Below are 17555 nucleotides of genomic sequence, written 5' to 3'. Positions count from 1 at the left end.
TATATATAATAAAATATAAAAATATTTTCGTGTGTTGCACGAGTGCAAATGCTATTAATATATAAAAGAGGAGTTTTTTTCCTCTAATTTTTCCTTCTTTTGTTTCTCTCTCTTTTCTCTCATAATTTTTTTTCACTATTTTTATCTCTATTTTTTTATATAAGTTAATTCTTTTTTAAACAATGTCAAATTTGATTTATGAATTAGTATTTAATATGCATCTTAAATTTAAGTTCGTGACAAATTTTTTAATATAGCATAAAAATCATCAAAAATATATTTAAAACGAATAAGTTATGAAAATTTAAAATACTTTATTTTATCTCTCTCCGTTACAATTTTACAACTTTTTATTTATGTTTGTTTATGAAAATATTTATTTATTTATTACCACGTGTAATACTAACTTTTATTATCAAATGATTTAAAATTATTTAATAACTATAATTATCATTACACTTTGAACATAGTTGAAAATCTACGTTTCTAAATTTGAAATTTTATTGAGTAATTGATGCAGATTATTTATTTTATTTTTAAAATATATTTTGTATTTATTTATATTTTAATTCTATTTCATATTTATACGTATTTATTTAAACATGTCATTTAATTTTTTATATTCGTCATGCATCGTACAGATGGGCGTACTATTTATTTTAATATAATAGTGTACTTCTATTCATAGCCCCATTTTCCCTCCTTATAGCCTTTTAAAAAAATATATAATGAATATACTATTTTATCCTTAATCTACCATTAAACTCCTAAAAAATCCAGAAGATAAAAAGTAGTCGTACAAGAAGAAGAAGTGAAATAAGAAGATAATCGAACCCCTTGAAATTGTGTTGATATGGATTGGTTTCATAACGAACAATTGCAATTGTGAATTAGCATAATTTGTCGAAGTTCATTTCTTCATCCATCAATGGCGGGAATCGTGCGGCATTTCTCTATGAATTTTAGGAGTATTCAACTTTCCGATGTTTTTCAGATGTGTACCCACTACAATTTTAATAATAAATCGAGAAAATGAAAAATTGATTCAATTTTTATTTGATTGGTAAACATTTTATTTTTTGTGAAAGCAATATCCATCTGTATGTACATTTGCCTTCGATGATGGAAAGTGGCTCAATAAAATCAGAATCAGAAGCTCAAACCCAGCTATGAGTCTTCATCTCTCTTTCTCTGTGCATTTTAGGGGTTCTATAATGTGTTTTATATTTATCAAATTTCCAAGCTTCATGTATCATGGAATTTGGGGGCTACAAATTTTATAAGATGAAGAATTGAATTTGGAAGCTACGAGGGTAAAATAGTAATAGTATTCCCTCTGTCCCATTACAAATATCTCATTTTTCATACGGGGATGTCTCGTTACAAATGTAAAATTCCTTTTTTGGCAAATAACTAAAAGATTAATTGACTAATGACCCCACCACATACTCTCTCTCTATATACCTATTTTTATAAATCTCAATTTATTTCTCGCTCTCCACCAACTCACTTAGGGCTCATTTGATTTTCAATAAAGGATTATGTAGGATAATTTGTAACCAGGATATTTAGCGTGGATAATGACAGATTATTAATACTGAGTTGGTGTTTGCTATCATGGCTAAATACAGAATATCCTGGTTTAAGTTAATCATAGGGGGGAGGTGGTATTATTAATCCTAAGAAATATGGATTAATAACACTGGGTCGTGGGATTAAACCGGGTCATCCGCATTATTACTAAATAATACCAAACACTAGACTAATATGTACTAAATTAGCTAATACAATGTATTAGTCAATATCAAACACGCCCTTAATCTTTTTTTTTTTATCAGAAAAAGGTGTATATAAAATCGAAAAGGTACCAGGAGTACCGTGATACAAGCAAGAGAACAAGAGTATCAAGAGTATCAACTCAAGTTCAAAAGGCACCCAAAACCAGCACAAAAAAACCTACGAGAAAGCTGCCAAGAACCAGTTCCTAAAATCCGAGGTAGAACTCAACATCTTGTACGTCATCTTCCATCCCCAAAGTCTCGATTTTATCTCTGCAAACAGCTTCTCTCCATTCCACTTGCCTTGATTGAATTTGCATTCATTTCTCTCTTTCCATAAAACCCAAGTCGTGCAAATCCAAACACCACGCAGGAAACGCTGATCCTCCTTTTTCCTCAGATTTGTGAAGGCATTGTAGTGATCTTTCACCTTACGGTGCAGCACCGTCTGCTGACCAAGCCAAAGGATGATCTTTTTCCAGAGGTCATCCGAATTTTGACAAGCAAAGAAAGTGTGTTCGATCGATTCTTCCTTTAACTTACACCACACACACCACAAAGCCTCGGAGTTTTGAATTGGAACCTGTCGTTTCAGAAGATTATCACATGTAGGAAGTCTTCCTTTGAATAATTTCCATGCTGTGGTAACAGCCTTAATCTACTAATTATATATTTCTTAATCTTTGTCCAAAAATAATGGAATATTTGTAATAGAATGAAGGGAGTATATAAATTATTATTTTTAACATATCTTAATTAAAGGGCTATAAAGAATAAAAAGGTGACAATGAATAGAATCACCTATAAAATAAAAAGGTTAAGTATCAAATAAGTCCCTAAATAAATGTAGTATAAAAACATAACACATTCCAATGAAATTGGTGGATGAATGTAGTACATCAATGGAATAGGTCCTGAATTGGTGGATGAATGTAGTATAAAACATAACACAAAACACCACTAAATAAAAATTGAAATTTGTATTCCAATGAAGTAATAAAAATAATATTAAATACTCAAGAATCCTGAGAACAAGAAAAAGATAGTGGTAATATATGAAATTTGCCACTTTCATATAATAAATTTAAAAATTAAGCTATCAAATAAAAAATTTAAAAAATTGACCATTTTTTTATGTAAAAATATAAAATTACCCTTTACATTACAATTAAAAAAATTGGCCATTATCTTTCATCCCTCCCAACATCATCTACTTCTCTCTCCCTCTCTATTATTCATTCACCGTAAAAATCAGATCATAATCAAAAACTACCGAAACCTGTATGTATGTTGATGCTCTCGATGAAAAATGACTCCACTGAAGCAGATCATAATCATCTGCTTTAATTCGATGCTCTGTCGCCATGCTTATGTTTTTGTCTCATACATTGGGTAGGAATTTAGCATATAGTATTACTTCATGAACTCGTACCTTGGGTTTTGGTAATTGTTGAAAAATGAATCACGAAACATTATCACCATTATTATTGGCCGAAGGCTTTCTTCATTTACAGTGGTGTTGTGGTTACATCCTTGCTACTAATCACTGGAATTTACACTGCAAGTTCGTATGTTATGTTGGGATCTGGTCGAAAAATGCAGTGGATTTTTTTTTTAAATTTATAAATGAAATAACTATTATTTCATTCCAACGGCATTAACGACTTCACTTGAAATTCATTATTTAATTTCAAGAACCTATAAATCATGGGACATCTAGCAAGTAGCATGGCCACCTAGTACTATGTGAAATAGCGAGTAAACCTATTTTGACTATGAATCGTCATACATGTACGGTCCTTCTATATCTAATTTCCCAATTGGATATTGAGTATGGAATTAAATCGAAAACTCAAAATAATCTAATAATCATATTTCACTTGAATTCAATAACTCTTCAATGAATCATAATTTATTATGCCCTGGCCAAGGTCTTCAAGTTATGAACAATGAAAGCTACAGGAAATTCTCTTGTCTTACAAGTAATAGATTCTTTATTGACTACTCATTAATCTACATATAAGTTCATATTTCATCCAACATAAAATCTTTAGTGATTGTAGCAATAAGAAAATATATCAAAATGAAATAGAACTAATACAAGATTACTATGGTGTCTCAAGTCAAAAGACTAATCGTATACTATCATAATATAATAATTCTTATTTCGATAAAACAAATTCCATATAAGAATTTCTATCGGGTCAGTTCGGTGTACTTGTTCTCTAACAATCACCCACATATATACACTTACGTCAACTACGTTAGTGTAGATGAAACGCAACATTCTCATCTTATGAGTGTGTATCATATGTGCGAGCTATTTCCAACAATTCAATATCCTTTTCTTGAATTGTTATTTCACTCGGAACTATTTTAAGACCAAAGCTTTAAAGACATATTTCATAATCACCATCATATGCGTGATCATATCTTATAACTCTTTATGGTCTAAGGATTTCATCTAAATCGTATAAGTTATAAAAACAAATACATTAGATAAATAAAAGCCTTTATTAATATAAATTCCAATGAGATTGAATTTACAATCAAATAAAAATAACCAATCTAATTGGTGCGCCAGACGTAACTCTTTCATGTTAAGTGTATGATAATACTCCATCCGTCTACGAAATGAGTACCCATTTGTGGACGGTACGAGTTTTAAAAAATGTATGGAGTGTAGTGTGAATAGTTTAAGGGTCCCACTTTTTGAGTGTATTAATTAAAGAGATGTGTAGGGTACACTTGCCAAAAAGAGAAATGGGTACTCATTTCATGGACAGACGAAAAATGAAATATGGATACTCATTTCATGGACGGAGGGAGTATGTATTTCTGGGTGTGTATATGTTGCTGTGTTTGCTAGTGAAATTTTAATATTAGAAACTCAACAATTGGAGTTAGGTAGAATTTGTGATTTCCTATTTTCTTAATGTTCTTGAATTCATAATTAGATTTATGAATTCACAATTTAATGTTCTTGAATTCACAATTTAATGTTCTTGAATTCACAATCAGATCTATGAATTCACAACTTAATGTTATTGAAGTCACAACCAGATCTATGAATTCACAACAAGCTCGATGAATTCACAACTGAATCATTAGTGTTAGTTGTGAATTAGAATTTAAAGGCTCGAATTCACAACTAGTTATTTTAGCTGTGAATTCGAGTTTTAAAACTAAAATTTATTATCAGTTTGATGAATTCACGACTGAATTGCTAGTGTTAGTTGTGAATTCAAACTCGAATTCACAATTAGAAATAATGCTAGTCGTGAATTTGAGTTTTTAAACCTTGAATTGAAGACTAATAATATTTTTATTTGTGAATTCAAACTTTAAAACTTGAATTCACGACTAACACTATTTCTAGTTGTGAATTCAAAATTTAAAATTCGAATTCACAATCAACATTAGCTATTTAGTTGTGAATTCGAGTTTTAAAACCTAAATTCACAACTAAAATTGATGCTAGTGGTGAATTCGACTTGGTTTTAAATTCGTGGATAATTTTTAAATTTTTTATATGAAAGGTAAAATGGTAAGTGTGGCAAATTTTTAAATTTTTTATCTTAGTGGCCAATTTTTAAATTTACTATCTCAAAATGGTTATTTTCAAAATCCACTCGAAAAAATAGCTCTAAGAAAAATTAGGAAATAAGAATAAGGGAAAATTGCACTATTTTTCTTATTTTCAAGATTTTTATTATTTTCTTTATATAAAATTAACTAAATACAAAAATTTAAGATTTTAGAATCAAGTTACTTTACCAAAATAAAATTCGAATCCAAACAAGTGGTCCTAATAAATTAAACTTGTCACCGAATTAATATATAAATTTTGAAAATAGCTGAATTCGGATTAAAACTTTTGACATGGGCTACAATTAATGAGTATATTTTCTGTAATTTGTACACAAAGGGTGGGATGGGATGTAATAAAATATTCGGATAGATTTTATAAATTTTTGGGCAGCATTTTTTCTTTAGAAAATAGATAATTTTATACATAAAAGAGAATGGTGTAATTTTATACCACCTTTATAAGGAGTAAATAAATATATTATCACCCAAATCAAATAAAATATAAAAAATTAATTCCCACTTTAATTAATAAATTTATATTCCATTAGAAAAAAATAAAACATTGGATATATAAAATTTCCAAAAGAAAAATATAAAAATTTGGGTACAACCGAATGTACTATATAATCGGGTTAATCTGCACCCATGATAATGTTATTTATACAATTTGAATTAAAATGTAGATCAGAGTCTAAGTGTGGATGTAATCCAGTAGTACGGTACACCTGATTGTACCCAAGACTAGGGATGTTAATCGGGCCAACCCGTTGGGTTTCAGACTAGCCCTATCGGGTTACGGATTATTCGAGTGCGAGTTAATCGGGTTTAAAAAAATTCGGGTTAGAAACTTTCAACCCTAACCCTAAATGTTCAGGTTTCGGGTTAGCCCATTGGATTAGTCGAGCTCAAAATTTTATTTTTAAAAAAATTAACTAATAGTATATTTCTCTTAACAAATAAATACACGCATAAGTAACATTTCAACATCGACTTACATAATAAAGATATAATGATGCAATATTTTAGGCAGCGTCATGTATGAGATATTAGTTTATTTGATTTATTTACTGGTTGGAGGTCTATCTAACTCCTCACCCTTGGGTGTTTTTTAAAAATATATATATATATATATATATATTAAATAAGTATCGTTTTTTAATTTTTATATCTAAATATTTTATGTTAAGTATTGTATTAAAAATACATAGAAGTAAAATGATGAGGCTTTATAATATTTTATTATTTTTTAATTTTTATATCTAAATATTTTATGTTAAGTATTCGAGTTTCGTATTAGCCCATTGGGCTAGTCGAGCCGACCCTATCGAACGCCAGACTATTCAATTACGGACTAATCTAATTGTAATTTTTATCGAATTGATTTCAATCATAATCCTTTTGAATTGACCGGTTAATCGAATCAGCCCATGAATTTCGGGGTGACTTCCTTGTCCAAGACCGGCTCAAAGAAAAAAAGGTCGAGTTTTTATTTAACACTCAACTCAAGCCGAGCGATGTGACAAAAAATTAGGTTGGCAGAAAATAGAAAAAAGAAAGACAATGGAGACGCAGACAGGTGGCAGTCCCAGAAGCAGCTCACCAAATGCGACACATCACTTCACACTCACCACATTTGCTCCCACACACTCTTCCTCTTTCATATCTAATCCCATTCCCACCTTCCAACCAAAAATCCCGCAAACTTTGATAGCTCGAAATGGGCGGACAGGAACCCGACGGCTTCGAGAGGAGCGACGCCGGCCTTGTAGAGGTGAAGCCCAAGCCTAAAAAGGGGCTCACCTCCAAGGCCATCGACTGGTTGGAATGGGCCTTTGTTAAGATGATGCATGACCCCAAGCAGCCTCTTCACTATCTCGCCGGAAACTTTGGCCCCGTCGACGAGACCCCGCCGCTCGCCGACCTCCCGGTCCAGGGGCATCTACCGGTCAGTGCCTTACACGATTTTTTCCGCTATCGTCTTCATACTTTGGGAATTGTGTGTTTCTGTGAATTCGTGCTAAGTTTTGCTAGAATGGCGAGTTTGCGGATTTCTTTTAATTTTTTATTTTATTTTTTTGTGTTGTGTGTGTGGGGGGGGGGGGGGGTGATCTACGGCTATTTCGAGTGAATTCTACCGGGTCTATTGGCTGTTTGTTAGTGAGAAAATCCTAATCCAATCTATATCTTTATAAACGAGCGACGGATTCTGCTCCCAGTTTAATCGATCGGTAGCTTCTAGGAGACTGTCTTTCAATTTTTTACAGTAGTATTTATTTTCGAGCTCCTGCTTATGGTGAATTGCTGATGAAAAACGAATCTTAGGCTTCTGTGCTCTGCTATTGAATTATGCTAATCTGGTGGGGGGACAAAACCATTATTGGATGGTCCGTCACTGTATTGTTTATTGTTTTTTTTTTTTTTTTAATTACTGTATTGTTTATTGTGGAGCATTTGTTTTTCAGATGGTAGGTAGTGCTTTTTTTGTTTTTCCCCCTCGAAATTGAGAACATAATTCAAGCATCTTTTTAACCAGAAAGTCTATATTCTCCTTCTGTATTTTTCTTCATTTTTTTTTAAGATTTCCGCCTTGAAACATTTTTTGTCACTCTTTTTCATCCTTTCTCTCTTCCTCTTTCTTGAACAAAAACCACAACGTTCAAAAAAAAAAAAAAAACAATGGAAGAGATTCTCGGAATTTAAAAAACAACTGGCAGATTATTTCGACGTGTGTTATGGTATTTTTCTTGTACATAGGAAAATTGCGAAGAGTGAACGGGCCAATAATTTGGAAAATAGATTTCAGCCATATGATTTGCCATAAACTAGTTAAGAGCATCTCCAAGGGTTCCTCTATTGTAGAGGGCCCTTCACTCTATTTTTTTTTTTTTTTGAAAAGGGGGCCCTTCACTCTAGTGTAGTGTTGAAATGTAGAGTTTTTGGATTTCCATCTTCAACAATCAACTCTACATCTCACTCTACAATGGAATATTTCATTTTTGTGCTCTTTATTATTCAATTTTTTGTCAATTAATTATTATATATATATATTATAAATAATTATATTTATATTCAATTAAATGCAATTAAAATTCAAATTCAAAAATAAATTAATTTAAATATTTTTGAGAAAAATTAATTAATAAAGTGCTATATTTAAATATTGTAAAACGATTAATTTATTTCAACAACATAAAAACTGAAATGACATAATACTCTTAAAATTAAACATTACATAATACTTAAATATTGTATTTTAAATACTTAAATTATATGCTTTCATATTATATTTCATGTTATTATAATTTGAAATTTTATATAATATATTTTAAATATTGTACATATTTATGTTAATTTAAAAATATAAATAATATGGAGACTAATAAATTACATTTTACAAATTAAATCAAGCAAAGGTGAAACATTTTATAAAGATAAAATAAAAAAACAAATATAATAAAACAACAAAAAAAGAAAAAGAAAAGAAAAAGTAACGGAGTAAACAGTGCCCGCTACATGAAGCGGGACACTGTTCACAAACTTCAATTTACAGAAGAGAAGCGGTCAGGAGACGATTGGAGAGCATCTCCACTGCAAAATGCATTCAACGCTAAAATAGCGAATCCTTTGGAGATGCTCTAAATAGGGAAAAACTTGATTCATTTAATTTATTTTCTTAAATTAAAAAAGGTATTTAGTTATTTTATTGTATTATCTATATTAGTAACTATTTTTTCAAAAAAAAAAATGTAATGTTTTGTCTTTTTTTAAAAAAAATAAAAAATTACTACAAAAAGTAAAAACATGAACAATCCAGTAAAATCATTTCTTCTTTAAAAAAAAATAAATACTTAAGTTTTTTTATTTCTTTCTATTTAACTAGTTTAAGACTGCATAGCATCACTGTTTGGAAAAGGACGTCCATTCCTACGAATTAGGCAAAAAGGAAGATCTCCCAATTTCTTCACCCTATTTTTCCAAAATATGGAGTAGCATTTAGTCACTGTCACTGATACCAAAATACTTGGGCGAGCAAAGAACGAAAAAGCAAACCAGGTTGACTCAAAAAATAAGAAAAGCAAACCATCTGAAAAACAAATGCTCCGCAATAAACAATATTATTTCGGTTACTGTGAATTTTGGTTCGGTTTTCTAAAAACTTCACAAAATCTGGTTTTTGATTCATCGCGGGAACCCATATAAACCAAATTATAAAATGAAAAACTGTTAAAATTGAATTAAGCAACTGGATTACTATTAAATGATCACTATGTTGTCTCTTCAGGGTCCAAACAGTTAAAAGAAGAAGAGAAAGATTCCTATGTTATTGAAAATATAATTTGGTCTAACCGAATCAACTGGAAACGAAACCAAAAATGCTCGGTCATTCGGTTTGGTTTGATTACAAAGAAATTAAAATTTGTTCATTTGTTTGGTTCGGTTTTTGGCTTTAACCATGAACACTATTTTTTTGTTTTGTTTGGGGTTCCCCTTTAGAGACCACAGACACAAGATTCTCCCATGTGATGTCATAAAGTTTTGTGTCAATTCATTTACTGATTTACAATTTTACATAATGTAATACATTTTCACTTATGTTCCTGCACTCGCTCTTTTTAATTTAGCTCAAGAGCATCATTTTTATAGGAATCAAAATTTTGCCCGTTTCAAAATAGTTCAATAATCAAAATTTTACCTATTTCAGGAATGCCTCAATGGTGAGTTTGTGAGGGTTGGCCCGAATCCAAGGTTTGCTCCAGTTGCTGGATATCATTGGTAATAACTTTTCTTTCTCAAAGTCTTTCTCTTCCATACTTCTGAGAATAGATACATGAAATAAAAAGTAACAGCTCATTCTGTCTGCATGACTTCTGCGCTTCAGATATACTATAACTGGAATATATTTCAAATTTGAACTAGTGAATTGTAATGTATGTCCCATTCCAGTTTGTTTGGTATCAATCACTATCTTTATCCTTCTCTCATTCTTCTTTTACAGGTTTGATGGAGATGGGTGCGTCTTTCACATCCTCATTCAAATTTAGGACATCCAGCTCTTTCTCTATACTTTTATCCTTGTCTACTACCCCCTGCTTCTTTATGCAATATGATATGATCAGCATAATTACTGTCTGCGAAAATATACTGCATTGGTTTGGAAGAAATCTCTTATGAGTGAGTTTCAAAAGTTCTGCTTAATGGAACAGTTTTTAATGGGTAAAAATTATACCACGAGAGTGGTATCATATGATGGTATTACCATCTTTTTCTCTTGAAGGATATGATGTCTATTCACTGATGAATATTTAATATCTATCATATTATGCATTGCTTTCATGCATTTGCATCTTATTCTTGAGATATCGTTATATGTCTTTTGAAATGAAACCCCCCTCCCAATAAAAAAAGAAGAAGAAAAAAGAGAAAGTTATATCCATTTTCAGCACTCTAGCTCTCATGATTGAATCTCAATTCCACTATGGCTTATATGAATCATACTCTTTGCAGAATGATTCATGGTATGCGTATCAAAAATGGAAAAGCAACCTACGTTTCCCGCTTTGTGAAGACCTCACGACTTAAACAAGAAGAATTTTATGGTGGATCAAAATTCATGAAGGTATGTACTGTAATAGTATAATGTCTAATTCTTTACTTTAAAAATTATTTCTATCTCTATCCTATTTTTCTCCTCCAATGTAATTTGTGAAGACCATAAGATTAATTAACTATTTAGAGTTTAACTATGTGTGAAACAACGCTCTCTGCCTCTCTAAAGAGTATCAATTCTGCTGACCAAGTACTTTTTGTCCACTTCTTCTAGTTAGACTAACTCTTGTTATAAGGCCATAATACTTCTGGTGTGTTCTAAGTTTTATAGATCCTTTTTTCTGAAGACCAAAGTCTAAATAATCGTAAATAGGTCTTATATAGCTTTTGATTTTGGCTAGATGAGAGTCATTTGCAAACTATGTATCTAGAAATTTTGGGTAAGGACTATGGGGGGACCTTTGACTTTTATCTCTATGCGTGAATCTTGTACACTGTGATTTTTAGATACTTTTGATGTCATGAGAAATAGAAGCATTATCCCTCGAGGAATTGTTCTCAAATTTGGATTTCCCACTAAATATACTGAGACATTGGAGCAGAGTCATTTGCAGTTAGTAGACAACTCAAGAAAACTAGAGATACTAGAACCATCCCCTAGGACATATTCCTAAATCTGGTATCCCCTCCATAAATGGCTTCATAAAAGGAAATCGATTGCTTCATGTAAATGCTCAAATAAGTCGAAATTAGGTATTATATTTCATACAATGTTAAAGTCCCAGCCTCTCCTAATCATTCATTGCCAGAAGAGATGTACTTACACATTTATATTTTCGTACACTGCCTGAAGATGATCAGGTGGTTGCTATATGGGAGGTGGTTGCTATATGGGAAAATCATAGGTGAATGTGGATTCCATATTTAAATATTAACTGGACCCTTTTTTTTTGAAAAAATAATGGATTCCGTTAAGGTTTGAGATACATGCTTTTAAACAGGAGCTCATGTTTGAGCTACTGGTAGGAAACTACGTCCTGCATGATAATCAGGACAGTGTCTCCTAGATTAGTCAAAGGACTAGAAACCATACTGCCTCATGCCATTGAAACAAATTCAAATGAACTTGAATCCTTCATAAAGTTTTATATCATAGAAATTCATGTTTGAAAACTTGAGCCATGGTTACACATCTGAGGACTTAGAAAACGCATTTTGATAAATGTAGGCGTGGATGGGGCAGCACTGGGTTGTTAACTTGAGAAAATCTTAAAATGCCATCCATTAAACTGTGTAAAAGTGTAAGCGATCAATCATGAACGGGAAATTCTCGAGAGAAATGGCATGCAGCTAAAAGTAAATTGGGGTGTTTAACTTATAGCTTCTGATATTCTTTCTTTTCTTCTGATTTTAAATGAGGAAACATGGGTGTTTTCTTCCATAATATGCTACACATGTTTTGTTGTTTGCTGCCTCACAATTTCAAACTTGATTTGCAGATTGGTGACTTGAAAGGATTTTTTGGACTTATCACGGTTCAGTTGCAACTGCTCAGAACAAAACTAAAAGTACTGGATGGTAACTATGGACAGGGTACAGGTGGGTTGCGCTGCTTTCCTATCATCTAACTGTCTCTGGCTCTCTCTTCTTTTTTTCACTCCCCCCCCCCCCCCCCCCCGACAGAGAGAAGCTGGAGGTATCAAAGTTTGAGGATAATTTTATCACTTGCTTATGTTGGTGAAATACACAACTGATTTATACATATCTTGCATTGTGATTGTTTCTATATTTCTTGGTTATGTAATATCTTCATTAGTATCCGAAATGCTGATCTGTCTTTCGTGTATGCATGCTTGTGATTGACCACTGTGGGTGCTCTCTTTCAGCTAATACAGCTTTGGTATATCACCATGGGAAGCTTTTGGCGCTAAGTGAGGCAGATAAACCTTGTAAGCTTTCTTTGTTTCTGCTGTCTTAATTCTAGAACTACGACGCCTTCTGAAGGCTTCAATTTTATTATGTTCCAAGCCTTCGTCACTGTCATTTCTACTGAAAGCATGCAAAACTTCCTTAATGTAGTTTTTGTACTATTTACAATATAGATGCCATCAAAGTTTTGGAAGATGGAGATCTGCAAACGATTGGCATGCTGGATTATGACAAAAGACTGTCGCATTCTTTTACTGCTCATCCTAAGGTTGACCCGTTTACAGGTAATGTTAATTGATATCCAGTTGCGTACTTCAGTAGAAGTAATCAATCATATGGTTTATTTAAGTTTCTACAGACCTTCTCTCAAAAAAAAAAAAAAAAAAAAAATTTCTACGGACCCACAAAGCCTCCCTCCATAATTTGATAACAGAATCGTCCTTGTTCGGCTGCCATAATTCCCTATTATTTTTTCATCTTGTTGCACAAAATGCTCCATAGTAACTCTAATTTAGAAAAAATGAATACCAAAGTTAATTACATGCCATAGAAAAGCAAATGACTGAAACAAAGGGGCATTAACTTTTATAGCTAATTAGGGTCGAAAAGATTTTGTGTTTTTCCCAAGAACGTATTTCACAGCCATTTTGATTTTGCCCTTATTACTTTCATATTTACTCTTTTAGCTTCAGACTATGTTGGGACTGAGGCATCAATATTCAGCTTGAGCTTGAGTCACAATTGAGCGAAATATAAACTTGGTTGGTTAGGAAATCAAATTGTAAGGATATAAAGTCCTAATGGTTGTAGAACATGTTCTCTGAAATTCTGAATACATGACTGTGAAACTATTTCGTACTATTTAATGGGTGAAACACGTATATCCACTAAAAGGAAGCAGCATATGCTAGTAAAAATCAGTGATGGGTATTTCAAAACCTTGGTGGGATAATGGTTTGGTTGTGAAAGCATTAACTTCAAAAATTAGTGCTAGCATTGTGAACGAATGAACCGAAATACCCACGAGGGTGAGAGCCATGGTTGAGGTTTATGCTTCAGATAAACCAGTCTCATCTCAAAAAGTACTTGTAAGAACTTTCTTTCTGTTTTCTATGAACGGTTCCTCTAATTCAATTTTTCCATACAGGGGAAATGTTTACCTTTGGCTATTCTCAAAAACCACCATATGTCACATACAGAGTTGTATCGAAGGAAGGTGTGATGCAGGATCCAGTGCCAATAACAGTGCCAGAGTCAATTATGATGCATGATTTTGCCATTACTGAAAACTATGCGATTTTTATGGATCTACCATTGTACTTCAGGCCAAAGGTATAGTGATTACTCAACAGTCAACAATGTTAATTCATTGTCTGTTGCTTATTGCTTACATTTATTTTCACGTACCATTTTCTAGTTGGGCATAATGTGCTTGTAGATGTTACATATGGGTCCTGAGCTTCTCTTTGTTATTTCACTTTTCATGCAACAAAGTGAAACTGAATTGAAGTGTTTATGTGATTATAGGTGTATAACCGTACATCTGACACATGCTTATCCAATTTTCCTAGATTAGAACTAAAATCTGCAGTTTGTTGTTAGTCATCGTATTGCAAAATGGAAGCTGTAAGCATTTTATCATTATATAAATTTCGAAGACTAACATGATGTTTGATCTCAAATAATCTATTTAAATTGGAACTTGTATATTTTATTTATCACAATATCAATGTTTACATGTTGATAAAACTTTTTTTTTTTTTTAGAAGAGAAATGTTGATGAAACTTTTTGGTATATGAACTAGTAATGTATTATAATGTCCCTTTGGGGACATCCAAGCAGCGAACCTCCTCTGTGTAAAGAGAGGTCTAGGGTTCAATCCTCACCATCCCCCTTCCCCCATCTAAAAAATGAATGTATTATTTGTTTTAAAATAATAAACGAATGTCTTATAATTCTATTTTTTACCTTAACTTTTGTATACTAAATACTGAGGCAACATGTTGAGCAAACCTCTTAAACTCTAAATTGTCATACTTCCAGGAGATGGTGAAGGACAAGAAGTTCATTTATGCTTTTGATCCTACTAAGAAAGCCCGTTTTGGAGTTCTTCCAAGATATGCAACAAGTGAGATGCTGATCAGGTGGTTTGAGCTTCCAAATTGCTTCATATTTCATAATGGTAAGAAACTCAACCCTTACATGCCTTAGATTCTCAAGCTGTCCCTCAGTTATTTCTAGCAGACAGTTGTCAATTTCTTGATAACTGATTGTGAATCTCAAACAGAGCCTCAGATTTACTTGAAGCTGCTTTAATTTTCTTGTTGGAGCAAGATTCATTTTCTAATATTTCTCATCAAATAGTGGGAGACTTTTGTTCTTGGATTTTCTCTTAGAACAACCAGTTCAAGGTCATACAAGCATAATGATATATTTTCAGTCTTCAAATTTAGACAAACAATATATGTAATTTTTCTGTCAGCAAATGCTTGGGAGGAAGGAGATGAAGTTGTTCTGATCACTTGCCGACTTCAAAATCCTGATCTGGACATGGTCAATGGCGCTGTAAAAGAAAAGCTTGATAATTTCACAAATGAACTGTAAGATGCATACTAATAAAATGTATACACTCATCTTACTTTATATCATAGATGATACTATATTTCTTTCAGGTACGAGATGAGATTCAACCTTAAAAATGGTCTGGCTTCTCAGAAAAAGTTATCTGAGTCGGCCGTTGATTTTCCCAGGGTTAATGAAAGCTACACTGGCAGGTAAAAATGTTTATTTACTTCAACAAAACTACTCTGGAAGATAAAAATGTATGAAGTGGGTCAGTTAGGCTGAATTTTAGGTAGAATATTCAAAAAAGAGAATTAAATCAGTTATCTATTATTAGAGTGTATTCTTACAAATTTTGATGTACCTATATTATCCATAACTATTTTAATATTTTAAGGATAGCTTAGTGATATATCTAGTTTTTTATTAGAGTATAAGATAAGAATCCTTTGGGATCTAAAATTTTCAAATTATGATAAGATTTCTCCTTTTCATATATATGTATAAACTTATAGCTTAAAAATAAGTTTTATGTCTGTCGCACTTACCATTTTGCTAGTTGCATAAAAAAGTCTGTAATGCCCAACATTTCCACAATATTGGTTATGAATGATCCAATGTTTTTCCTGGCGAATATTCTTCAGATATTAAATGAATCAATCCTAAAATTTATGTTCCCATTTGCTTGTCAAAAAGTTTACATTGTATTCTATCAGGAGAATCATAAATTTTCTATGGATGCAGGAAACAACGATATGTCTATGGGACAGTACTGGATAGTATTGCTAAGGTAACTGGAATTGTCAAATTTGATTTACATGCTAAACCGGAGACTGGAAAGGAAAAGATTGAAGTTGGAGGAAATGTTACTGGTCTCTTTGATCTGGGACCTGGAAGATTTGGATCAGAGGCTATCTTTGTCCCTCGGGAGCCTGGCACTGCATCCGAAGAAGATGATGGCTACTTGATTTTCTTTGTCCATGATGAAAACACCGGGTATGCTCTTTTACACTTCATAATCAGAAGAAGTCAACTTTTTTCTGTATAGTACTCAATGAGATACCTCTGACGTTTTGCTCATAGAACTTCACCCGACACCTGGTAAAACAGAACTATGAAATAGAGTAGTATTATGTATCACGAAGTAGGTCATCATACTGTTCCGTCGACCTCTTTTTGCAGAAATTGATTGAAATCTCTGTTAATACAGTTCTTCTAAATGTACAACAAAGGTCTATGACCAAATATAACATACAAGCGGGGAAGATTAGTATAGTTAATATCGTTCTCATCTTAATGTCGATTTACACAGGAAAACCCGACTAAATCCTTGGTTGATTATGATCTACAGGAAATCAGCAGTGAATGTAATTGATGCAAAGACAATGTCATCCGATCCTGTTGCCGTGGTTGAACTTCCTAGAAGAGTTCCATACGGTTTCCATGCCTTCTTTGTGAACGAGGTTGGTGCATCCTTTCTTTAAGCTTGAATGTCAATATGAGCCGAGTTCAAACTCATGCTATGAACAAGTAGATCACTACTTTTACAGCTCGAAATTGGACATAGCGGCTTTTCTTTCTGTTATTATGATTATCCATTGTTACAACTGAAGTTGAGAAACCTTTGAAACAGGAACAACTTCAAGAACAGGCAAAGCTGTGATGAGATTGGGACGATTGTTGTTCTTCTTCTCAGCAGATAGAAGTGAAAGTATTATAATATGTACTAGCAACCATTTGCTATAATTCTCTATTATGTGGTGTATTTGTCTTCTCACAAATTAAACACCAACACTTCTTATTTATAGTATAAACTGAATTATACATCAATAGCTCAACACTATAAGATCGAGCGATAGCATATCCCCCCAACTTAAATGCAGCATCAAGTCAAATAAATAATTTTCACCGGCTTTTTTTATAATTCATCTGCTACTAGGATCTGTGACATTCAATGCATAAGTTGTTTGTCAATCTAGAAGAAAAATTTCCAATTGTCTCAGAAGAAATCATACCATATGCTTACATACACAGTAGATGATTCAAATTCTAGACCTATTGACTAGAGGGGAAACATCTAATCTTATAGACCTTTGTGAAATGTAAGAGTGATAGGATGATACATGTGCATCAATCCTGATATACCG

The 17555-nt window shown here is 32.4% G+C and overlaps 1 protein-coding gene across 1 annotated transcript; it reads left to right on the top strand.

The window, feature by feature from the left end:
• The first annotated feature begins 6961 nt into the window (after positions 1-6961).
• On the top strand, positions 6962-17238 carry LOC131022219 (carotenoid 9,10(9',10')-cleavage dioxygenase-like). The gene is made up of 14 exons (XM_057951667.1): positions 6962-7314; positions 10072-10142; positions 10366-10380; positions 10875-10986; positions 12416-12515; positions 12803-12865; positions 13019-13129; positions 13993-14177; positions 14890-15028; positions 15329-15446; positions 15519-15620; positions 16153-16404; positions 16760-16871; positions 17042-17238. Exons 1-14 carry the CDS (start codon positions 7087-7089, stop codon positions 17069-17071), a joined length of 1638 nt encoding a protein of 545 aa, XP_057807650.1. The 5' UTR covers positions 6962-7086; the 3' UTR covers positions 17072-17238.
• The last annotated feature ends 317 nt before the right edge of the window (positions 17239-17555 follow it).

The sequence above is a fragment of the Salvia miltiorrhiza genome, chromosome 4 (genome assembly GCF_028751815.1).
Source record: "Salvia miltiorrhiza cultivar Shanhuang (shh) chromosome 4, IMPLAD_Smil_shh, whole genome shotgun sequence".
Taxonomy (NCBI): Eukaryota; Viridiplantae; Streptophyta; class Magnoliopsida; order Lamiales; family Lamiaceae; genus Salvia; species Salvia miltiorrhiza.
Note: the sequence above shows the minus strand (reverse complement) of the source record. Positions and strands in the feature narration are given on the sequence as shown.